This window comes from Bos taurus, chromosome 20 (genome assembly GCF_002263795.3).
Source record: "Bos taurus isolate L1 Dominette 01449 registration number 42190680 breed Hereford chromosome 20, ARS-UCD2.0, whole genome shotgun sequence".
NCBI lineage: Eukaryota > Metazoa > Chordata > Mammalia > Artiodactyla > Bovidae > Bos > Bos taurus.
The window spans coordinates 71941957-71966921 of record NC_037347.1 but is presented as its reverse complement, the minus strand read 5'-3'; the positions used below and the strand labels follow the sequence as shown (position 1 = coordinate 71966921).

General features: G+C 59.1%; 1 protein-coding gene and 1 gene segment (V, D, J or C); both read right to left on the bottom strand.

Annotated features, from left to right (window-relative positions):
- Nucleotides 1–1036: 1036 nt before the first annotated feature.
- On the bottom strand, nt 1037–23196 carry LOC524810 (IgM; the record flags this gene model as incomplete). The annotated part of the gene is given in 9 exon segments (NM_001205186.1): nt 1037–1486; nt 1675–2004; nt 2185–2525; nt 2601–2610; nt 2612; nt 5912–5914; nt 5916–5927; nt 15553–15570; nt 23181–23196. Coding segments are annotated over 9 exon segments (1126 nt in total), but the record flags the coding sequence as incomplete, so codon positions are not given.
- IGHE (immunoglobulin heavy constant epsilon) lies at nt 16049–18508 on the bottom strand. The segment is given in 4 exon segments: nt 16049–16483; nt 16556–16879; nt 16967–17290; nt 17409–18508. Coding segments are annotated over 4 exon segments (1329 nt in total).
- Nucleotides 23197–24965: the final 1769 nt, after the last annotated feature.

Below are 24965 nucleotides of genomic sequence, written 5' to 3'. Positions count from 1 at the left end.
GCCCAGCTGCCCCCTTGTGGGGCCCTGGAGCAGGTGCCCCACAGCAGTCATGGCCTGTCCTCCTGGGCTCCATCTCCCCAGGCTTCCCTCCTGCCCAGAGCTCTGAGCAGAAGCTATCGAGGGTCCCTGGGTGGAGGTGCTGTCTTCTGACCCCTCCCTCTGCCCACCATACTGTCCATGGTGTGGGCCACACTTGGGCTCAGGAAGGGATGGGAGACTTGAATCTGGGGGCCAAGCAGGGAGCAGGTGCTGGGCTTCCGCAGTGGGTCCCTGAGCTGTACCCAGCTGGACACACAGAGAGGCCTGAGGCCAGGAGGGGCCTGGGGCAGTGGAGCTGGGCCTGGGGAACTTCTGGGCGCTTGGGTGGGGACTCCCCTAGCCTTCCTGGAGCTGGGTCTGGGCTGCCAGCTTCCTGCACCTGCAGGGCTCAGGCGTGCATGTGTGCGTGTATGTACACAGAAGTGTGAGAGAGAGAACATGTGCATACCTGAGAGCCTGTGTGTGTGTGTGCATGCACCCCTGAGTACACATGCAGAGCAGTGGGGTGTGGGGTGGGGAGAGCTGTGCCTGGGGCTGGGGTGGCCCCTTTCTGTTCTGTCAGGAGTTCTCCTGTGCAGAGGGTGGTGCAGGGCCCCTGGTGTCCAGCCCTCTCTAAGCCTCTCCTCCTCCAGCCCCGTCCTGGGCGGGCTCTGGCTCCCCGCTCTGACTGGCTCGTGCCTGCCGGCTGCCCCTAGAGGCAGCTTCCTGAACTACAAGTGACCGAGTCACCCCTTCCCCACCTCGGGAACCCACCAGGCTGTGTCTGCTTCGCAAGGTTGGCCCTAGCTCAGCCCTCACTGCTGTGCTCACACCCATGTGTGCGCGCGCGCACACACACACACACATGCACAGCCATGAAGGCATGTCCAGCGCCAGGCTGAGGGGACGCTGAGGCCTGGAGAGGGTTGGCGCTGTGGCTTTCCTCGTGGGACCTGCCCCCTCCCAGTGTGCACAGACCCTGAGGAGGAGTACGGACAGACAGGCGGCCACAGGGAAGTGCGGAGCTGCTTCAGGCGAGCACGGAGTTTATTCAAGAGCTGGGGGTGGGGCACTCAGTAGCAGACCCCATCCACCTCTGACATGACCACGGACACGTTCACGTGGGTGGGTTTACCCGCCAGGCGGTCGATGGTCTTCTGGGTGAAGGCCAGGGGCAGGGCCTCGTGGCCCACCATGCAGGAGAAGGTGTCCCCCTGCTTCCAGACCTCGGCGTCCACGCGTAGCACGCTGGTCACGGCGAAGGTGGTGACGCTCTGGCCAGCCTCGGGCAGGGGGCCCCAGGTCAGATACTTCTCGCGGGGCAGCTCTTGATTGCCCTGCAGCCAACGCACCAGCACCTCCTTGGGGCTGAATCCCCGCACCAGGCACGTCAGCGTCACCAGCTCGTTGAGGGCCAGCTCCTCCGACGGCGGCGGCAGCAGGTGGACCTGAGGCCGGAACGTGTTCCCTGCAGGGCAGAGGGGGGGTCAGGGGTCAGGGGTCTCACAGGGAGGAGAGCACCCCTGTCCCCTGGGCCCCCCATGCCTCAGTCTCCCTCTGTGAGGAGTGGGCAGGGCTGGAGAGGGAGGGGCAGGCTTGGGAGGGGGCCTTGTGTGTGGAGTGCCCAGCTGCCCACACGCAGTGGTCCAGGCCCACCTAAGTCTTTCTTGATGGTGGCGGTCAGTGAACTCTTGGACTCGGGGTGGGTGACAGAGCAGGAGAAAGTCTGTCCACTGTTCCAGGGATCGGCACAGCCCGGCAGGACGCTGGACACGCTGTAGCAGCCACAGGAGTCACGCTTGGGCGACCCCTGGACGGCGGTCTTCCCACCTGTCGGGTTCCAGGTGAAGCTGGCGCCCTCGGCGCTTTTCAGGCCACTCAGTGTGCACGTGAGGCTGGCGTTGGAGCCCAGGAGCAGGTCCTCGAGGGCTGGTGGCTGCACGGACAGGCTGGGCTCGCAGTTCGGCACGCAACATGAACTTGAGTCTGAAAGAGAGGCGGGGCAGGTCAGTGCCCTCTGCCCACCTCCCCTGGCCTTCAGCACCAGCCCGGGCCCCTCATGGCACCCCCACTGGGGGCTCAACCCCCTCTTGTCTGAGTAGAGGAAAATGGTCCACACAGGGTCGGGGTGGGAGGACGGGGCCTCACCCCAGCCTGCCCTCTGACCTTGAATTATGCAGGGCACGGCCACGGTCTTGCTGGCTTTGGAGAGGTGCTGCACTTGGCAGGTCACGGACTGGCCTTTTGGGCACAGGCTGGCCGGCAAGGTCAGCTGGCTGCTCATGGTGTACAGGCTCCCGGCCAGCACGGCAGGGAAGTTCCTGACGGACACGCTGTCGCCATTCTGGTTCCAGGTCACGCTCAGGGGTGCCGACGGGAAGAAGCCCTGGACCAGGCAGCCGATGACCACCTGCCCGGCTGGGTCGTTGTTCCCAAGGCTCAGCGGGAAGATGCTGGGGCTGGTTTCACTCTCTGAAACACAGGGTGCGCTGTGAGACAGCAGCCCTCTGCTGACCGGACCCCTGACGGCCCCGCGGACACAGGGCGGCGCCCCCCTTTCCTTCACACAGAGGGTGAGTGACTGGCCCAAGGTCGCTCAGCTTGTACGAGGTGCCCCTGGGGTCAGCAGTGCCCACCTGAGTCCAGGTGAGCCATTTCTGAGCATGCCCCTCAGGGCTCTAAGCATGGGGACCACACACGCTCTTCAGATGGGGCCTCTGGGTCAGGCCACTCCTGGGTGGGGGTCCTGGCTGACACAGGACTCTCTCACTGACCAGCTGAGGCTGTGGGCACTGTAGGAGCCTCAGCTGCCCTCTGTGTGGTGGGCCCAGCTTGCCCTCCCCCAGGCTGTGGGGGATCGTGAGAAGTAGAGAGCGGGCTAAGCAGAGACAGCAGCCTGGGCTTGAAGCTGAGTCTGTGGGGGCTTAGTTTGGCTGTCCTGGGGCTCTGGTGGGGAGAGGGAAGCCTGCCTTCTGTGTCCCCTCCCACTCCCTGGGTAATGTCTCAGTCACACTCCCCGCCCGCCCCCGCCCCCACCCCGACGAATCCCCCCACCTGTTCTCCTAAACCAGCAGTTGTCTTCCGTGGACTACGAGGTTTTTGAGGCTGGAAGCCCAGTAACAAATCAGTCCTTCAGGGCTGCCCCCTGGATGGCCCCTACAGAGGGTGCGGGCTACACCTGTGTTTTCACAGTCCCCTTCCTGTCAACAGGTGAAGGCAGAGGGCAGAGCAGAGGTGCACCTGGGGCTGCGTGGCCCTTGTGTGCCCCCAGGAAACACGGGGTGCTATCTGGCTGGACAGCAGGGCTCTGGGAGCGATCCCTGCTCAACCCACGCCTCCAGGTCAACTCGGGCACTAGCCCAGGCAGCCACATTCAGCCCAGCCCAGCCCAGCCTAGATTAGTGCATTTTAACCCAGCTCAACCCAACTCGGCCCAGGTCAACGCAGTTAAAACCATTTCAACCCAGTTCAGCCCAGTTCAGTACAGCCCAGTTAATCTCAGCTCAGCCAAGAAGAGCCCAGTTTAGACCAACTGAGGGGGGAACAGGCAGGAGGGCTAGGAGTCTCCAGAGGAAATAGGCTGCAAGGGTCAGGCATTTTTTCTCTCTCTCAAGCGGCAGGAGGAAACAGACTACAAGCGTCAGATTTTTCCCTTTTCTGTACAAATTTAAAAGGAGGTTTCTTTCAAAATTCTGTGTTGCCATGACGACACCTGGTTCCACCTGAACTTAGCTTTTCTCAAACCTTGAGCTCACCAACGCATTTTCCTTATGGAAATGTTTTCCTTAAGCTGTGCTAATGAGCTATGTATTTACTCTAGACTCTGCAAGTCGGTTCCACCCAAGACTCAGAACCAACTTGACAAACCAGTATATTTTACCCATGCAAATACTGTCTTAAGCTATGTTAATGAGACCGTGTATCTGCTTGGAAACCTGCCTTTCTTTGATTCATGTCAATCGTTATATGGCCTGGGATGACTCGCTTTGTGTCAACATTGTCTCAAAATGCATGCTGTGGGTGAGGGGCCTGGTGCCAGTCTCTGAGTTTTGAGACATTTCCTTTCTCTAATTAACAGCCTCCTGATAGGCATATGACTTATTCCTAAAGACTAGCAGGGGAGCCCTCTTTCTGCCCCCTTCTGATGTCTATGTCAGAAGCTGTCTCTGTCTCTTTCATACTTTAATAAATCTTTATCACACAAAAGCTCTGAGAGATCAAGCCTCGTCACTGGCCCTGGATTGCATTCCTCTACTCTGGAGGCCAAGAATTCCAGCATCATTCATGGCTCAGCAACAACCTTTCAAGCTCAGTCTAGTTCAGCCCAGTTCAGCCTAGTTCGGCTCAGCTTACCTACCTCAGCCCAGTTCAGCCCAGCTCAGTCCAATTCAGCCCAGTTCGGCCCAGCTCACCCAGCTCAGGCCAGCTCAACCCTGCTCAGCCCAACCTAGGCCAGTTCAACCCAGTTCAGCCCATTTCAGCTCACTTCACCCAGCTCAGCCCAGTTTATCCCGGCTCAGCCCAGCCTAGCCTAGCTTAGCCCAGTTCAGCCTAGTTCAGCTCAGCTCACATATCTCAGCCCAGTTCAGCCCAGCTCACGCAAATCAGGCCAGCTCAGCCCTGCTCAATCAGCCTAGGCCAGTTCAACCCATTTCAGCCCAGTTCAGCTCAGTTCACGCAGCTCAGCCCAGCTCAGCTCATCTCAGACCAGTTCAGCTCAGCTCAGCCAAGCTCATCTCATCTCAGCCCAGTTCAGCTCAGCTCAGCCAAGCTCATCTCATCTCAGCCCAGTTCGGCTCAGCTCAGCCAAGCTCATCTCATCTCAGCCCAGTTCAGCTCAGCTCAGCCAAGCTCATCTCATCTCAGCCCAGTTCAGCTCAGCTCAGCCCAGTTCAGCCCAGCTCAGTCCAGCCTAGCCCAGTTCAGCTTAGTTCAGCTCAGCTTACCTATCTCAGTCCAGTTCAGCTCAGTTCACCCAACCTAGCCCAGCTCAGCTCCGTTCAGCCTAGCTCAGCTCAGCTCACCTAGCTCAGCCCAGTTCACCTAGCTCAGCCCAGTTCAGCCCAGCTCAGTCCATTTTAGCTTGATTGAACCCAGCTCAGCCTACTTCAGCTTAGCTCTACCCAGTTCAGCTCAGCTTGCCTAGACCAGCCCAGTTCAGCCCAGTTCAGCCCAGCTCACCCAGCTCAGGCCAGCTCAACCCTGCTCAGCCCAGCCTAGGCCAGTTCAACTCAGTTCAGCCCATTTCAGCCCAGTTCAGCTCAGTTCACCAAGCTCAGCCCAGCTCAGCTCATCTCAGCCCAGTTCAGCTCAGCTCATCTCAGCCTGGTTCAGCCCAGCTCAGTCCATTTTAGCCTAATTGAACCCAGCTCAGCCAGTTCAGGTCAGCGCTACCCAGTTCAGCTCAGCTTGCCTAGCCCAGCCCAGTTCAGTCCGGTTCAGCCCAGTCCAGCCCAGTTCACCCAGCTGACCTAGCTCAGGCCAGCTCAACCCTGCTCAGCCCAGCCTAGGTCAGTTCAGCCCATTTCAGCCCATTTCAGCTCAGTTCACCCAGCTCAGCCCAGCCCAGCTCAGCTCAGCTCATCTAAGCCTGGTTCAGCCCAGCTCAGCCTAGCCTAGCCCAGCTCAGCCCAGTTCAGCTCAGCTCAGCCCAGCCCAGCTCACCTAGCTCAGCCCAGTTCAGCCCAGCTCAGTCCATTTTAATCTAATTGAACCCAGCTCAGCCTAGTTCAGCTCAGCTGTACCCAGTTCAGCTCATCTTGCCTAGCCCAGCCCAGTTCAGTCTGGTTCAGCCCAGTCCAGCCCAGTTCACCCAGCTGACCTAGCTCAGGCCATCTCAACCCTGCTCAGCCCAGCCTAGGTCAGTTCAGCCCATTTCAGCCCAGTTCAGCTCAGTTCACGCAGCTCAGCCCAGCTCAGCTCATCTCAGCCCAGTTCAGCTCAGCTCATCTAAGCCTGGTTCAGCCTAGCTCAGCCCAGCCTAGCCCAGCTCTGCCCAGTTCAGCTCAGCTCAGCCCAGCTCAGCCCAGTTCAGCCCAGTTCAGTCCATTTTAATCTAATTGAACCCAGCTCAGCCTAGTTCAGCTCAGCTCTACCCAGTTCAGCTCAGCTTGCCTAGCCCAGCCCAGTTTAGTCCGGTTCAGCTCAGTCCAGCCCAGTTCACCCGGCTCACCTAGCTCAGGCCATCTCAACCCTGCTCAGCCCAGCTTAGGCCAGTTCAGCCCATTTCAGCTCAGTTCACCCAGCTCAGCCCAGTTCAGCTCAGCTTGTCTAGCCCAGTCCAGTTCAGTCCAGTTCCACCCAGTTCATCCCAGCTCACCCAACTCAGGCCAGCTCAACCCTGCTCAACCCAGCCTAGGCTAGTTCAGCCCAGTTCAGCCCATTTCAGCCCATTTCAGCCCAGTTCACCCATCTCAGCCCAGCTTAGCCCTGCTCAGCCCAGTTCAGCCTAGTTCAGCCCAGTTCAGCCCAGTTCAGCCCAGCTCACCCAACTCAGCCCAGTTCATCCCAGGCTAGCCCAATTCAGCCCAGTTCAGCCCAATTCAGCCTAGTTCAGTTCAGCTCACCTAGCTCAGCCCAGTTCAGCCTAGTTCAGTTCAGCTCACTTAGCTCAGCCCAGTTCAGCCCAGCTCAGTCCATTTTAGCCTAATTGAGCCCAGCTCAGCCCAGTTCAGCTCAGCTCATCCAACTCAGCCCAGTTCATCTCAGGCTAGCCCAACTCAGCCCAGTTCAGCCTAGTTCAGTTCCGCTCACCTAGCTCAGCCCAGTTCAGCCCAGTTCAGCCTAGTTCAGTTCAGCTCACCTAGCTCAGCCCAGTTCAGCCTAGTTCAGTTCAGCTCACCTAGCTCAGCCCAGTTCAGCCTAGTTCAGTTCCGCTCACCTAGCTCAGCCCAGTTCAGCCTAGTTCAGCCTAGTTCATTTCCACTCACCTAGCTCAGCCCAGTTCAGCCTAGTTCAGTTCAGCTCACCTAGCTCAGCCCAGTTCAGCCTAGTTCAGTTCCGCTCACCTAGCGCAGCCCAGTGCAGCCCAGCTCAGTCCATTTTAGCCTAATTGAGCTCAGCTTGCCTAGCCCAGCCCAGTTCAGCCCAGCTCGCCTAGCCAAGCCCAATTCAGGCTAGTCCAGCTCTCAGCTCCCAGCCCAGCTCAGCCTGCTGTGTATAGCATCCTGCTCTGTGTCTGGTGGGTGGCAGTCTGCCTTTCTTTTTGGAGCCTGTCCTCTGTCCTCCCACCCCAGGAGGCCATAGTATGCCCAACTACAGAGAAGACGACCCTCAACAGCTTCTGGGACCCACCTGCTCGTGGCTGCCCAAGGGTCCAGTGTGGCTGGGCGGGGCCCTTGCCTTCTGGCCATGTGGCCCCGCCCTGCAGGTCCCTCTGCTTGCCTGCCCCAGAGGTGCTGGAGTGGGTGGAGGCCTAGGCCTTGTCCAGGCCCTCCTGATGGCTGTGTAGTCTCAGCTGACCCTGCCCCGCTCTGGGCCATTTGGGCTGTTGGTGAGGCTGATGCTGTGAGGGGCAGGCTGGGATCGGCTGCGTGACCCCATAGATGGGGTCACTCACCCACTTCCTGTCCCGCCAGTTGCGGCCGCTTGCCTTCACGTCATGTCTGGTCTGTGGTCTGGCTGTGGTGGGGCCAGGTGTGTGTGGCCTGGACTGTGGGACCCCCAGGAACTTGACCCTGGACTGAGTCCTTGTGGTGCAGAGGCAGGTGCCATGGGTGGGGGGGTCATGGCCCCAGGGGCTGTCCATAGGATGTGTGGGGGCCGAGGTGAAAAGAAGCTGAGGTCACAGTGCAAGAAGCAGAGGCCACAGTAGCCAGAGAGTCAGGGGCCTAGGATCACCGAGGGAGATGTGGTCCCAGAGTGGAGAAGAAGTGAGGCTGGAGGGAGAGGAGGCTGCACGGGTCAGCAGAGGCTGGAGCCCCGAGGCACAGGCACTTCAGGGTGGCCCCAGCGAGCAGGCCTCCTAGACCGTCAGGGTGCAGGGTGGCTTGTGGGGGTGGGGCCTCTCCAGCCTGGCCACAACGCTTCCTCTTCCTCCAGGAGTGGCGGGGTCCTTGACTGGAGCTGGGGTGTGGGGGTCACCCTTGTCTGGAGTCTGGAGTCCTGTGTGGTGGGGGTAGCTGACCTCCTGCCCCTGCTGCCTCCGCCCTATTTCCTGCCCAGGATTCTCCCACCAGCTGCCCTTCCAGCTGCCCAGGTGCTTGGACTCCCTGGTGACCCTCAGGAGGTGACCCCTGCCTGGGCACACAACGGGGCTGAGGGGCTTGGTTTGCATCTGTGTTCATATAAAATTTATTTGTTTATTTTTACTTTTGGCTGTGCTGGTCTTCGGTTGTGATGCGCGGGCTTTCTCTGGTTGCAGACAGCAGGCGCTGCTCTGACTGCGGCGTGCAGGCTCTCGCTGTGGCGGCCTCTCTAACGTGGAGCGCGGGCTCTGGGTGAGCTCAGCAGGCGCAGCTTGTGGGCTCTAGAGCCCAGTAGTTGTGGCTCACGGGCTGAGTTGCTCTGCGGCAGGAGGGATCTTCCTGGACCAGGGATCAAACTGGTGTCCCCTGCATTGCAAGGTGAATTTTAACCACTGGACCACCAGGGAAGCCCTGTTCCTTCATTTCTTCACACACAGAAGGTTCTGGAGCAATACAGGGACCAACAGTCCCCTCCTGGAAAGAACACTATTGTGGGGAGAGTGGCTGGCAGGTGGAGATGTTGGGCCTCAGAGGGAGACTGGCTTTTCCCTGGGGCAGGGGTGGGGCCGGGAGGGTGGGAGGAGATGGATGGAGGAAAGGGAGCCCAGGGCAGCATGCCAGGTGGGCACATACACCCTGGCTTAGTTTAAGGACCTCTGGGGTCTATCATGAACCCTGGGTCACCCATAGTGCCACCCACAAGGGACATTTCCTCCCAGGCTGCCGGCTGGCCTTTGGTCCACTCCATGCCCACTGTATCAGTGGTGTCTGCATTGCAGATGGCTGGCTCCAAGAATCCTTCTTCTTGCCTGTCCTCCGGTGCCCAGGGCTCTGTGCCTTGTGGGGGTCCTGTGTCCCTCATGTCCTCTGGTGCTGTCCCTGAGAGAGCCGGAGGAACGGGACTCAGGATGTGTGGTCACATGTGGCCTGGCGGGCATGCAGGAAACAGAGGAAGGTGGTGGGTGTTTTGGGGGCCACCCTCTCCAGCATCCTGTGCCCCCATACAGACAACACTACCCTACCAAGGTCACAGATGGGCATGGAGCTTTGGGCAGAAAGAAGAGCTTGGACTTGAGATGGATGGACATGGGGTCTATAGGACTGAGAGCCGCAGAGTTTGGGGGAAGGGTCTGAGCCCTACTGGGCACTGTTGGTAAGATTCACTGAGCATCTTCTGGAGTCTGGGACTTGTTCAACGTGGGTCCAGGCTGGAGAGGAAAGAGCTAGGACTGGACGAGTCCTCCTGGGCTTCTTCAGAAGCAGGAGGGGCCTCAGCATGGCCAAGGCCTGCTGGCTGGCAGTGAGGGTCCTGGGGCCATGACAAAGACCTCACTGCAGGGCTCAAAACAACAGAAATTTAATCTCATGCTTTAGAGCCAGAGGGAGACTTGGGTTTGATCCCTGGGTTTGGAAGAGCCCCTGGAGAAGGAAAAGTTACCCACTCTAGTATTCTGGCCTGGAGAATTCCATGGACTGTATAGTCCATGGGGTCACAAAGAGTTGGACACGACTGAGTGACTTTCACTTGGAGCCAGATGCCTAAGATCAAGGTGTGGGCAGGGCCGTGCTCTCCCCTGCCTTCCTACCTCCTCCAGCTTCTGACTGCCCAGGCATCCCAGGCATCGCCCCGATCTCTGCCTCTGTCCTCATATGACCTCCCACCCCGAGTCTGACCTCCCCTCCTCTGTCCCTTGTAAGGACTCTTGTCATTAGATTTAGGGCCCACCTGGACAATCTCATTCTAAAATCCTTTAATCGTATCTGCAAAGACTGAATAAGGTCACACTCATGGGTTCCAGGGCTTAGGATGTGGACATAATTTCTGGGGGGCACCATTCAATGGTGGGTTAATGGAGAAGGAAGAGGAGGAGGGACAAAGGGGACCCTGAGAAGCTGGCATCTTGCTGCTGGGAGGGCACATGCAGCAGGGTCACTCATTCAGAACCCAGCTGGCTGGCATAACCCTTCCTCTTGTCCTTCTCTGCGACCCTGCTCTTGGCCGAGCACTCACCATCCAGCCCCACTAGAGGGGTTGCCTGCCACTGTCCTCAGGGAAACAGCAGGGAGAGGTCCTGAAGCAGGAGCTTATTTCCCTGTCCTGGAATTGGACCTGTATAGCCTGGATGAAATCCCAGAGTCCTAGCTGCTAGAGCACCAGGGACTGGAGACTAGAAGGAAGGATTGCCTGGCTCTTGCCTCATTTGAAAACACGTATGTTCCAAGGAGTTTGCCTCCCAAGGAGGCAAACACTGTAAATACAGGTGTGAAGTTTATGATTAGAGACACAGCACAACATGTGGAAAGCACACAGGGAAGAGGTTTATTTATTCAAGACAGAGCAAGGCAGAGATACTGGCCTGGAAAGAAAGGGTGTGGGCATCCTCCCTAACGGGGAGGAGTGCAGTGAAGAGGTTGCTAACTCATGTGCATGTTGACCTATGTCTATGTTGACTCATGTCTGTGTTGACTCACGTGTATGTTGACTCACATGTAAGTAGACTCACATGTACGCTGACTCGTGTATGTAGACTCACACATACATAGACTCATGTGTGTGTTGACTCACGTGTACGTAGACTCACATGTGTGTTGACTCACATGTAAGTAGACTCACATGTACATAGACTCACATGTACGCTGACTCACGTGTATGTAGACTCATACGTACATAGACTCATGTGTGTGTTGACTCATGTGTACGAAGTCTCATGTATATGTAGACTCATGTACGTTGACTCGTGTGTGTTGAATCGTGTGTGTGTTGACTCACGTGTATGTAGACTCACATGTATGTTGACTCGTGTATGTAGATTCATGTGTATGTAGACTCCTGTGTACATAGACTCGTGTACATTGACTCATATGTGTGTGTAGACTCATGTGTGTTGACTCATGTGGACATTGACTCATGTGTGTGTAGACTCATGTGTGTTGATTCATGTGTGTGTAGACTCATGTGTGTTGACTCATGTGTATGTAGACTCATCTGTACATTGGCCCATGTGTACGTAGACTCATGTGTGTGTTGACTCCTGTGTATGTTGACTCATGTGTGTGTAGACTCATGTGTATTGACTCATGTGTGTGTAGACTCATGTGTGTTGACTCATGTGTATTGACTCATGTGTGTGTTGACTCATGTGTGTCGACTCCTGTGTATGTTGACTCATCTGTACATTGGCCCATGTGTACGTAGACTCATGTGTGTGTAGACTCGTGTGTGTGTTGACTCATGTCTATGGGGCAGTTCTTCTGGGTTTTGTTCTCCTCTGGCCGATTATCTCACGTCTTTTCCCACACTTGACCTGTCCTCAGGCCCTCCCCATATGCGTTTTTCTACTGAGAAAGATTCTAGCACAGACTCACTGGAGGTTTGACCACACTTATTATGGGTTACACCCTCCCTTTGTGACCCTGGAGGAGCCTTCCTTCACAGGTGCAGCTGGGGAGGATCCCCTGACCTGAGGAGTGGTGATGGGGTCCTCTTGTCTCTACCTGAGCAGAGCTCAGCTCCTGCCACTAGTTCTGCCCTTGGAGTTTCAGGGAATCACTTACTGCACTTGGCAAACTCCACCTGCTCAGCCCAGGGCCCTCTCTCTCCTACCTCACCCCTTTCCCTCCTGACTCTGGGAAGATGTGTGTGGTCTGTGTGTGATGACGCCCAGCTCACAGGGCTGAGCCCTCGTGGCCCTCGTTCTGGGGTTCCCAGTGGATCTCATGGTCTGGGGTGCAAGTCAGAGAGAGAAGACACCCCACTGTGCCCTCAGGAGCCCCAGCTCAGGGGACAGGGAGGAGGGTGCCTGGCCCCAGCTTGAGAGCACCCTGCAGGTGGGGTCTGGTTTCAGGCCTGGTTGCCTGAGACGGTACAGGTCTGGGCAAGTGTGTCGTGTTCACCTGTGAGGGTGGAGCATGCAGGGCCATGGCCTTGGCCTTGTATGAGGCTCTCTCCTGGTCTCATGTTCTATTTGGATCAGACTCTGGGTGTCTCTGGACAACCTCAGAGTTGCCCAACCCTGGGTGGTCCACCCTCGATCCCTGCAGGCTTCTTGGTCCATGTTGGTGTCCATGGGGTGTGGTCTCCTAGCATGGGTGGTGGCTCTCAGAAGGGTCTTCACCATGAATGGTCTCTCCTGTCAGCGCTAACCATGACTGACCCCCTAGGGTTTGCCTGCTGGGAGTGGGACTGTTGTTTGACAACAGTCAAACACACTGTTGTATGGGGAAGGGCATACACTCCGTGTGTGAGTCTGGGCTGGAGGCCAGGGGAGCAGGTGTGGTGGAGGCTGAGGCAGGGTCTCTGTGGGCATCGAAGGATGCTTGAATCAGGCCTGGCTGGATAATTGGGTGCTCAGGACCCAGAGCTGTCTTCTGCCTGCTTCCCTCTGCTCCTTGTCCATTTCCTTGGGTGGAGGTACCTCCCACTTCCATGGGACCACAGGTACCTCCCCTAAAGTATGTTCATGGGATTTTTTACTTTAAAGAACTTTACTTGGAAAGTTAGGAGAGAGAGGTCAGACAAGGCCACAGTGTGTGTGTGGGGGGGAGCGTTTGAGGTGGGCCTGGGCTGAGTGGGGAGGGGGTTTGGGTGGGCCGCTGGGCTGAGTGGGCTGCAGTACAGGCCCTGTGGAGAGAGAGGTCAGACAAGGCCACAGTGGGGGGAGTTTGGGATGGGCTGCTAGGCTGAATGGGGTGTTTGGGGTGGGCCTGGGCTGAGCCAGCTGCGGGACAGGCCCTGTTGTAATCCCCCTGTTCTGTGGGACCTGCTTCCCACTCTGGAGGCCCTGCCTGCAGCCCTGAAAACCCCCACAGCTCTCCCCAGAAGGGCTTCCCTGCCCCCTTATTCTGCAGGCCCAAGGTCTGGGGGTGGACAGCAGGGAGGGTAGACATGGGAACAGGGCAGGGGGTGGGGGGCAGGGCTCTTGGACCTGGGGCAAGGAGGCAGGACGGAGGCTGGGGAGGGAGCTCTTGGCTTGGTTGGGCTGGACTCAGACGCTGGTTGGGCTGGACTGGGGCTCTTGAGTCTTAGTTGGGCTCTGGACTCTGAGCATGGGGTGGGCTGTGAGCTCTAGGCCCTCCCTGTGTTTTGGGGGCGGTTCTGTTAGTCAGGATATGGCCCCCACCCCAGGGGCCTGGGAGGAGCCTAGGGTGGTCAGTGTCCACGCCCAGCCCAGGTCTCTGGAGGGGACAGGTGCTCTCCTGGGGCTTTTCCCTAAGTAGGGTGGGTGTGGGGCTGTGAATGGTGGGCCTCCTTGTTGTCTTTGACCTTGAGGCTGAGCTGGACTGTCTGGACACCTGCATGCTGGTTGTTGAGCCCCTCAGTGGTTGTCTGCTCCTTCCTCCTCCCAGGGCAGCTGGGCAGCCGCAGAGATGCTCAGACACCAGCAGGCAGTGGGCGCTGTGTGACGTTGGTGTAGTCTTGGGAGCCCTGGGGCTGCCCCTGGAGGATGGCGGCCAGGATCCACTTCACCTGGGGGAAGGCACGTGTGAGGCGGGTTCTGAGCCCAGCTGGGGCTCCCCTTCTCAGGGCGCCCCGCCCGGAAGTGGGGCATCCATGCCCACCTTGCAGAGGCTGACGGCGGCGCCATAGCTCATGCTGAGCAGGAAGAGCACGATGAAGACAAGGAGGCTGGTCCAGGTCTCCTCCAGCTCCTCGCTCTCAGCTTCCTCTGCACACAGGTCCTCGAGGGCCAGCTCTGTGGGCACCGGGTGGTCAGCCCCCTGGCCTGGGGTCAAGGTGGGGAGGACAGGCCTGGCCACCCTTAGGGAGTGGAGGGAGCTGGGCCTAGTGCCCTGGTCCTGGGTGGCCCCCGCTTCTGGCCCCTCCAGCCGGCCCTGGCCACGGGGACAGGAGGCCCCTGAGCTGGCAGGCAGCTGTGTGGGGGACTGCGGGCCCCTGCCCTCTGTCGTCCATCCTTCTACCCCCAGGTGGTTGGTGTTTTGTCTCCCACCATTTTGCACAGCTTTTCTGGGAACTGCTGGTCACTTGCACTCAACTCTGTGGGCTCCTCACCTCTGTCCCACCCCGACTCCCTGCTCCATGGCAGGTGGTGGTCCCCCAGCCCGGGGAGTGCCCTCTTCCATCAGCTGCAAGGCCCGTGGCCTCCTAGCCCAGGCCCCTGGGTCCCATTCCTGCTCAGCTTCACTCTCCTCAGCCTGGGGGCCCCTCGAAAAGCACGGGGCTGGGCCTCCCTGCCTGGAGCCCTCAGGAGAAGCCTGGACCCGGACGGCCCCTGGAGTCAACAGATCATCACAAGGGGCGCCTGGGGGCTGTGCCCAGACATGTGGACCTTGCCCAACCTGTGGGAATGCAGAGCTGCCCCAGCCCTCTGCCCCTCCTGTCCTGGGGCTGGGCCTCTCCTCTCCCAGCACAGCCTCCACTCTGGGCTCCTTTCAGGGTGTGGGCTGTGCATGTGGTGCTTCCTGCGTGCGTGCGGTGGGGCCTGTGTGCTGTCCACATGTGCATCCACATACATGTCTGTGTGCTTGTGTCCATGTCTGTGTGCACTCAGGTGTGTGTCCACGTGTGTCTGTCCACGTGTCTGTGTGTCCACGTGTCTGTGTGTTTCCATGTGTCTGTGCGTCCAACTGGTCATCTGTGGGGCGCAACTGACAGAGAAGGGTTGGCCTAGGGAGGCTGGGGCCACAGCAGGAAACCACATGGGGCAAGGGAGGGTCCAGGGTCCAGGGTCCAGTGTGTGACTGGGGTGATACGAGTGTGAGGGTGTGGTCCTGGTGAAGGGTGTGGCCTGGGTGAGAGGGTGTGGCCTGGGTGAGAGGGTGTGGCCTGGGTGAGAGGGTGAGAGGGTGTGGCCTGGCTGAGAGGGTGTGACCTGGATGAGAAGGTGTGAGGATATGGCCTGGGTGAGAGGGTGTGGCCTGGGTGAGAGGGTGAGAGGGTATGGCCTGGCTGAGAGGGTGTGAGGGTGTGGCCTGGATGAGAAGGTGTGAGGATATGGCCTGGGTGAGAGGGTGTGAGGATATGGCCTGGATGAGAGGGTGTGAGGATATGGCCTGGGTGAGAGGGTGTGAGGATATGACCTGGATGAGAAGGTGTGAGGATATGGCCTGGGTGAGAGGGTGTGGCCTGGGTGAGAGGGTGTGAGGATATGGCCTGGCGGAGAGGGTGTGAGGGTGTGGCCTGGATGAGAGGCGGGCCTCCTGTGAGTGTGTGGGACGCTGCCTGTGCCTGGCAGTGGATGGGTGTGGGGCCTTGGCACCAGTGCACGTGGTGGCCTGAGGGTGCTTGAGAGTGATGGGTGTGTCCCAGACCGATTCAGAGTGGAGTGAGGCTAAGCAGCAAGATGGGGCACTGGGCACTGAGCCCGGCCCAGCAGGGCCGCGTGGGTAGCGGGGAGTTCAGAGGTGGAGGCCGGAGGAGCAGACCCCACACTAGCCCACGTGTGCAGCTGGCCTGTTTGTGCCTCGGAGGTGACAGTGGAGGGACCCGCATGCTGGCGCCTGTGTGCGGGTCTAACTTGACCCGTTTCTGTCTGGAGGGCCTCTGTGTGAGCTCTTGGACTTGGGCGCTTGGGGGCTTATCTGTGTCCAGAGGGGCTGGCAGGAGCCTCTGGTGGAGGGCCCCCACCCAGGGGTCTGAGACCCCCAGAAAAGGCTGAGGTCTCTGTGGTCCCTCCGCTAGGACCACCCTCTGGCTCTTAGAACTTGCTGAGTGGGCAGAATTCATAGTCGGGTAGGGGGAGGGCCTCGACATGGAGAGTGATGCTGGACAGAGCCCTCCCTCAGCCCTGTCTGCCTGCCGAGCCTTCCCTTCTTCTGTGCCGGGACATCCCCCCCACCACCCTGACCCACAGCCCACGAGCCCCAAGAACAGGCATGCCCAGGGCTCTGAGCAGGCACCAGAGTGTTTATTGACAGTGGACAGAAGGTCCCACTGGCCCCTCCCCTGCCCCTGGAGAGGGGCAGGCGGGAGGCTGGGCGTTATTTACCGCTGTTAATGAACACCGATTTCTCCAGGGTCCTAGTCCTGGGCAGTGCCTCATGGATCACTTGGCAGGTGAACTCATCGCCCCTCTTCCAGTTGGCCCTAGGGACCGCCAGGCGGCTGTAGGCGAAGAAGGCTGGGGTGTTGTTGTCGGCCCTGTGGGGCTGTGTGGTGGTGTGCTGGTCTGCCCGCATCAGTTCCTTGTTATGCAGCCACCGCACAAAGATGTCCCTGGGGAAGAATTTCTGGATCATGCAGGTGAGGGTGAGCTCCTCCTCGTTCTCCAGCTCCTTTCCGTCTGGCAAGAACACGTAGGCCTTGGGGGCCAGACGCTTGCCTGCAGACAGGTGTGTGGTTAGTCAGGCTTCTCTCAGGAGGCCCGCCTACCTCCCCTCAGCCTGCCGCTCACCAACATCCTTGGAGATGGATCGCTGGATGTCCGTGGGCAGGTCGCTGTGGCTCACTTTGCAGTAGTAGGTCTCGCCTTCTACCCAGTCAGTGACGTCCACCGGCAGGGTGGACGTGACGGTGACCGTCCCGTTGAACTGACGCTTGATCTCAGGGGGGCCTGCGTGCACAGGCTTCCCGTTTGCCCTCGACCAGGTCAGGCTCAAGTTCTTCTCGTTGGCCAGGTCCACAACCAGGCAGGTGATCTTGGGTGACTTGTTGACGTACAGCTCGAGGGGGGTGGGTGGGCTCAGGTAGGCGCTCACGCCGCGGGGCTCGGACTCGGCTGTGTGCGAGAGGGGCCTGTGTGAGGCTGGCCGCCCTCCTCCCTGAGCCCCTGGTGTCTGAGTGTTGGCGTAGGTGAGGGCTGTACCTGTGCACCTGTGGGCGTGGCTTTCGAAGTTGTAGCCGTAATAGTTGACCCGGCAGGTGTAGGTTTTCTCGGACACCCACTGGCCCTGTGTGATGTTGACTTCACTGTAGGTGGAGGTCAGATTGCCCTCCTGTATCTCAGGGCCGGATCGTGCATACAGCTCTTCGGACTTGAGCCCATCCACCAGCCAGGTGACCTTGATTTTGCCCGGGGTGTAGCCGGAGATCCGGCACAGGAGGTGGATGGTGGTCTGGGTGTCGCCATTGGGGTTGCAGGAGGAGTAGAAGAGCTTCACTGAGGGGTCGCTGAAGTTCTTGGCGCACTCTGCGGGCAGAGGTGGCAGGCATGGGGCTGGTCTCCTGGAGACCCCAAGCCTCTCCTCCCTGTTCCTCCAGCCTGGCTGGCCCGCCCCCTACTCCCAGCTACCCCAGCCCTGGCTCACCAGTGCTGATGGTCTTATTCAAGTTGGAGTTGGTCTCAGCGTGTAAAACTCTGCAGGTGAACTCCTTGGGCTGCTCGCCCGAGATGGTCAGCTGGCTGGTGGTAATGTAGAGACTGGAGCTCGCCATTTGGATGCTAGGGAAGGTCAGGGTGCTTCCATCCAGGGGCACTGTGTCCCAGGTCACAGTCACTGACCCTGGCAAGTAGTCCTTGACCAGGCAGCCCAGCCTTACACGGGCTTCTTCTGTGCAACAGAGCCTCAAGGGGTAGATGGATGGAGCCTGGATGGAGGCTGTGGGGACAGGACCAGGGTCAGCGCTGGTCTCAGGACTCTCACCCATATGTGCCAGGCTGACTGCTCACCTGGGGTGGGCTGTGGAGCTGAGGTGGGGTGGTCTGGCTCAGGGAACACTGGGGCTCTGCTCCAGCCTTGAGGGATAGATGGTTTCTTCTGGGTCCTTTTCTCACCTCCTGACCCTTCCAGGGACCCCTCCAGCGAGCAGCTGTGCTCCACCTCCTGACATCTCCAGTGAGCAGCTGTTCTCCACCTCCTGACCCCACCAGGGACCCCTCCAGCAAACAGCTGTGCTCCACCTCCTGACCTCTCCAGAGCACAGCTCTGCTCCACCTTCTGATCCCTCAGGAACCTCTCCAGCAAGCAGCTGTGCTTCACCTCCTGATCCCTCCAGCGAGCAGCTGTGCTCTACCTCCTGACCTCTCCAGTGAGCAGCTGTGCTCCACCTCCTGACCCCTCCAGGGACCCCCTCTAGCTAGCAGCTGTGCTCCACCTCCTGACCCCTCCAGCGAGCAGCTGTGCTCCACCTCCTGACCCCTCCAGGGACCCCTCTAGCTAGCAGCTGTGCTCCACCTCCTGACCCCTCCAGGGGCCCCTCCAGCGAGCAGCTGTGTTCCACCTCCTGACCCCTCCAGCGAGCAGCTGTGCTCCACCTCCTGACCCCTCCAGTGACCCCTCCAGTGGGCAGCTGTGCTCCACCTCCTGACCCCTCCAGTGACCCCTCCAGCGAGCAGCTGTGCTCCACCTCCTGACCCCACCAGGGACCCCTCCAGCGAGCAGCTGTGTTCCACCTCCTGACCCCTCCAGCGAGCAGCTGTGCTCCACCTCCTGACCCCTCCAGTGACCCCTCCAGTGGGCAGCTGTGCTCCACCTCCTGACCCCTCCAGCGAGCAGCTGTGCTCCACCTCCTGACCCCTCCAGTGACCCCTCCAGTGGGCAGCTGTGCTCCACCTCCTGACCCCTCCAGGGACCCCCTCTAGCTAGCAGCTGTGCTCCACCTCCTGACCCCTCCAGCGAGCAGCTGTGCTCCACCTCCTGACCCCTCCAGGGACCCCTCTAGCTAGCAGCTGTGCTCCACCTCCTGACCCCTCCAGGGGCCCCTCCAGCGAGCAGCTGTGTTCCACCTCCTGACCCCTCCAGCGAGCAGCTGTGCTCCACCTCCTGACCCCTCCAGTGACCCCTCCAGTGGGCAGCTGTGCTCCACCTCCTGACCCCTCCAGTGACCCCTCCAGCGAGCAGCTGTGCTCCACCTCCTGACCCCACCAGGGACCCCTCCAGCGAGCAGCTGTGTTCCACCTCCTGACCCCTCCAGTGAGCAGCTGTGCTCCACCTCCTGACCCCTCCAGTGACCCCTCCAGTGGGCAGCTGTGCTCCACCTCCTGACCCCTCCAGTGACCCCTCCAGTGAGCATCTGTGCTCCACCTCCTGACCCCTCCAGCGAGCAGCTGTGCTCCACATCCTGACCCCTCCAGGGACCCCTCTAGCTAGCAGCTGTGCTCCACCTCCTGACCCCTCCAGCGACCCCTCCAGTGAGCAGCTGTGTTCCACCTCCTGAACCCACCAGGAACCCCACCAGTGAGCAGTGACAGTCACTGCCCTTGGCCTGAGTGCCTGGACACAGGACACTTGAATGGAGGTGCCAACCCACGTCCTGGAGGTGGGTGCTCAGAGCCCATGACCCCTGTCAGTGCCTGGGGACCAGAGAGACCTCCAGGAGATACCAGGATGTTCTTCTGTCCCTACTCAGACCCCCGTTGGAGATCAGGGACTCTGAGAACCCCAGCAACCACGAGTCTGTCCCCTCTGCCAACCCATAGCCTTGGCCTGGGTCAGAGACCCCCAGGAATCACCAGGCTGCTTCCCCACTCCCAACCCTAACTCAGACCTCCCTGGGGATCCAAAAGCCCCCACTTCCCAGAAATCACCCCAGGCCTTGTGGGCATCCTGTGGGTGGATCCACCTGCTGCCCTCTGGGCCCTGCTCCCTGTGGCCAGTGGATTAGCCCTTCAGGTCCCTGAGCTGTTCCATCACGGCTGCCCCTCCACCCCATTCTTCCCCTGAACAGCCCAGGCCCCCTGGTTCTCTGCCTGTGGACCCCCAGGGAATTCCAACTACAGCCCCATCGAGAGAGGATTAAGACCCCTCAAGGCCTTCCTCAGCCCCCTCTGTAGACCCCCACCTCAGGCTCAGCCCAGTTCATTCAGCTCAGCCTATTCAGCCCTGTTCAGCCCAGTTCAGCCCAATTCAACCCTGTTCATCCCATTTCAGCCCAGCTTAACTCAGTCCAGTTCAGCCCAGCGCAACCCATTTCAGCCCAGCTAAGCCCTGTTGATTCCTGTTCAGCCCAGTTCAGCTCAGCGCAGCCCAGTTCAGCCCAGCTCAGCTCAACTCAGTCCAGTTCAGCCCCGTTCAGGCCATTTCAGCCCAGCTCAGCTCAGCTCAACTCAACTCAACCAAGCCCAGCTCAGCCATGTTCACCCCAGCTCAGCCCTGTTCATCCCAGTTCAGCCCTGTTCAGCTCAGTTCAGCTCAGATAGGCCCAACTCAGTCTAGTTCAGCCCAGCTAAGCCCAGCTCAACTCAGTTCAGTTCAACTCAGCCCTATTCAGCCCAGTTCAGCCCAGATAAGCCCGACTTAGCCCAGTTCAGTTCAGCTCAGCCCAGCTTAGCCAAGTTCAGCCCAGCTCAATCCAGCTAAGCTCAGTTCAGCCCAGCTCAGCTTAGCTCAGGTCAGCCCAGCTCAACTCAGTCAAGCCGAGTGCAACTCAACCAAGCCCAGCTCAGCACAGTTCAGTCCAGTTCAGTCAGTTTAGACCAGCGCAGCTCAGGCCAGCTCATCCCAGCTCAGTCTGTTCAGCTTGGCTCAGCCTAGTTCAGCCTTCCTCAGCCTTATTCAGCCCTGTTCATCCTAGGTCAGCTCTATTCAGCTCAGCTCAACCCAGTTCAACCCAGCTCAGCTTGAGCTAAACGCTCAGCTCAGCCCAGCCCTGTTCAGCCCAGCTCAGCCTGGTTCAGCCCCGCTCAGCTTAGTTCAGCCCTGTTCAAGCCAGTTCAAACAAGCTCAACCCAGTTCAGTCCAGCTCAGCCCAGTTCAGCCCAGCTCAGCCCGGTTCAGCCCTGCTCAGCCTAGTTTAGCCCTATTCAAGCCAGTTCAACTCAGTTCAGCCCAGCTCAACCCTTTTCAGCCCAGCTAAACCCAGTTCAGTCCCGCCCAGCCTAGTTCAGCTCTGTTCAAGCCAGTTCAAGCCAGTTCAGCCCAGCTCAACCCTTTCAGCCCAGCTCAACCCGGTTCAGCCCTGCTCAGCCTAGTTCAGCTCTGTTCAAGCCAGTTCAAGCCAGTTCAGCCCAGCTCAACCCTTTCAGCCCAGCTCAACCCGGTTCAGCCCTGCTCAGCCTAGTTTAGCCCTATTCAAGCCAGTTCAAGCCAGTTCAGCCCAGCTCAACCCTTTCAGCCCAGCTCAACCCGGTTCAGCCCTGCTCAGCCTAGTTCAGCTCTGTTCAAGCCAGTTCAATCCAGTTCAGCCCAGCTCAGCCCTGTTCAGCTCAGCTCAGCCCGGTTCAGCCTAGTTCAGCCCTGTTCAAGGCAGTTCAACCAAGCTCAACCCAGTTCAGCCCAATTCAGCCAACTTCAACCCAGTTCAGCCCAGTTAAGCCCAGATCAACCCTATTCAACTCAGCTTAGCCTAGTTCAGCCCAACTCAACCCTTTTCAGCCCAGCTCAGCCCAGTTCAGCCCAGCTAAACCCAGGTCAGCCCAGTTCAGCCCTGTTCAGCCCAGCACAGTGCAGCTCAACCTAGCTCAACCCAGTTTGATACAGCTCAACTCAGCCAATCCCCACTCAGCCCCACCCCTCCAGGATAGGCAAGCTCACTAGAGAAAATTCTAGCCCAGCCCAGCCCATCCAGCCCAGATAGGTTTGGGTTGCCATTTTATCCCATCTAGCCATTCTAGTTTGGCTGTACTCAGCTGAGCCCAGTTTCTTCTGACTCAGCCCACCTCAATCCAGCCGAGTCCAGTCAAGTCCATGTCCACCTAGTTCAGCTTAGCACAGCCTGGTTCAGCCAACCCAGGACAGTTGACTACTGAGCTCTGCTCAGCTGGACCAGCCTGGTCTAGGACAGCCAAGACAGGCTACCCGGGCCCCCTGAGGACGGCATCTCTCCAAGCCACCTGGCTCAGTCCACCCAGTTTAATGCCAAATCACCTTGACTCCAAGCAGCCCAGCTCACTTCAGCTCAGTGCACAGTCCCACGTGGCTGAAGACAGCCCATATGGCCAGTGAGGCCCAGCTGAGGCTGGGATGGTTCGTCTCCCTCCTCATAGCTCCGTCCACTAAGCCACACTTGGCCCAGAGGAGCCTTGCCTGGCCTACCTGAGTCAGGGTGGCTCAGGCCAGATGATATGGGTGCAGCACTCTTGCTGTGTTGGCTGGCATGTAGACTGACCCCTGCAGCTTTCTCCCCTGACCCTGGGCTGGCCGCCACTGTCCTGGCTGGCTGTGGGCAGATCCATGCTCAGCCCACTTTCCAGGCCCTGTGTGTGGTCCCTGCCCTGGCCCTGACCTGTCTGAGAATCTTGACCCCTTTGTCTCCTCCAGGTCGGCTCCGAGCATTTTCTCCCTTTCCCGTGTCCCCATGTGGGGAGTGGACAGTGGAGAGACAAGCAGTGACCTGCAGGCTGTGTTCCCATGGCAGGCAGTTCAGGTATCTTCTCCCACCAGGGTCTGGGCGGCTCCAGGAACTGGGACGCCTGAGGTGCTGGGTCCTCCGTCATGTGTCTATGGCTGATGTGGCCCGTCTGGCCAGTGGTGGCCATCTGCAGGATCCCTGGATAGGCTCCCGGGTGAGGTGAATCGTTAATACCCATTGCTGTTATTTTTACATCCAGATGGTAGGGCCTGGGCGGGGATTGGGGGAGCTCTGCCTCACTGCTCTTGCTAAAAATGGGGTGGGAACCCCCTGAGGCCTCAGCAGCCCTGGAACTTCCCTTCTCTCTCTGTTCTTGGGAAGTTGACAGAGTGATGGCAGGTCCCAGGCCAGGCTCCTCTCTGTGGCCTCACCCCCCAGCCTCTGCTGCTGGGTCATGGCCTCTCTCCTCAATGCCACGAGCTGCCTTGGTAAGCCCTTGGCATGCACTGTGGTCGTGTGATGGCCAGGAAGGGACAGGGCAACGGGCACAACCACCACTGTCCCTGAGGCCACCCTGCCAGGGAGAGGTCGAGGCCTGGTGGCCTCAGAGCCTGCGGTGGATCCTGGGGCTACCCGAGGGCACACTGGCAGGAGGAGCAGGCTGGGGTCTGGCCCACTGGGGTGGCCTTGGCTGTGTGTGCGGGGCCATGAGTCCAGCTGGATGTAGGTAGGGGAGCGACAGCCCGCCCGCCCGCAGGCTCATCCTCTGTCTGTGTGCCCGCTGCCCTATCACTGTCCTGCAGCCAGGTTCCCATCAGGCCAGTGAGGGCCTGGGGAAGGCTGGACACGAGCTTCCCTGGAGCCTGGGGTGGACCGTGCCACCTGGGCTGCCATTGTCCATCCAGGGTGTGAGGACAGCATGACCTTGGACCTGTGGGGCAGCTGGTCCCCCGCAGATGCTCACCGATGTGGCTCAGCCAGTGATGGCTGAGTGTCGGCCTTGCCTCTGTGTTGTGGACCTGGGCTGCAGGACCCTGTCTCCTGGACCCAAGACGTCCTGGGCTGGAGGTCCGCATGCCAGAGGCCTTGTCAGGCCTGGTCCCCTTGGAGGGCCAAAGACCCCAGAGGGACAGCTGGATGCCTGGGGGTGGACCCAGTGCACAGAGTTGGGGCCCCAAGGACCCCAGAACAGATTGTCCTGGTCTGTGCCACCCCTCCCCCCTTGGCCCCAGGGACAGATGGTGCATGGGAGGTGGATGGGAGAACACCGAGTTCCCTGGAAAGACCCAGGGTTCTCAGAGAAACCACAGGGAGGGCAGAGCCCCACTGGGGAGCCTCCTGCCAGGTGGTGTCAGGCCCTGCAGCCTTCACTGTGTGAGTGGGTCTGGGGCTTGGCCTGTCCGCCTGGGCCCACCCCGGCACCCCTTTGCTCATTCTCTCCTGCTTCGGGCACTCAGGGCAGAGGCCTTGGTGCCCAGCCAGCATGTATGTTCATTTGGCTGTGCTGGGTCTTAGCTGTGGCACACGAGATCTTTAGCTGTGGCATGTGGAAGCTAGTTCCCTGACCAGGGATCGAACCCAGGCCCCCTGAATTGGGAGCATGGAGTCTTAACTGGTGGACCAGCAGCAAAGTTCCCCCTTGCTAGCTTTCAACTTGTGATAAGCTTCTCCTGGTTCATCCCTTGGCTGTTAATGCTGCTTATTGAATCCTGTTCATTGAACAGAAATTCTTGATTTCCACATGATGGATTCATTGGTTATTTACCCTCCAGCCTGCACATTCGGGGCTGCTGTGTGGGCTTCCTGGGCCTGCCATAGCAAAGGCCACATAGTTGGTGGCTTAAAACCAAAGAAATGGACCCTCACATTCTGGGAGTCTGAACTCTCCAGAAGGCTCCAGGGGAGCAGCCCTCCTGCCTCTCTCAGTGCCTGGTGGCGACCAGTCTTTGCCTCCATCTTCACATGGTCATCTGCCCTGTGTATCAGCTCCTCCTGTTTTAAGTCATTGGACTTACCATGCCTCTGAAATCTAGTGTGACCTAATCTCAAGGGCCTTAAGCAAATGACATTTGCAGAGACCTCATGCCCAGACAAGGTCACATTCTGGAGTTCTGGGAGGACGCACATGGCACCAGGGAGATGCTCTTCTTTGCCAGCCTCGGCCAGTCCCTTTCTTTCAGCTTTAAAGTTGGCCTTTCTGATGTAAGTGTTGGATTCCAGCAGGCTCCCCCCCACCCACTCACCTCGCAATTGCTGCGGAGTAGAAACGCAGGTTGAATTTCTCCATGGAAGAAGCCAGTTTCCCCGCTCACCTCAGAAGCTTTCCTGCTGCCTGACAGTGCCGTGCTCACTGTAGTCCAAGCTCCTAGGAGCGACCAGGCTGTTCTGAGTGCTCTCCAATCCTTGGGCCTGCTGATTTGTGCATGAGACCACCCTTTTCAGTGATGGTTAGGGGATGTGTTAACACCGAGGGGGACAGTCTCCCCAAAACCCTTCATTCTTTGCTTTATTTTTCAAAATGGTCTAAGCTGTAAATGGATCTCAACAACCAACCAACCAACCAACCAACCAACCAATGCAGCTGGGATTTTGATTTGGCATACACTGTATCTCTTAGTCTGGGAAACAAATGATAC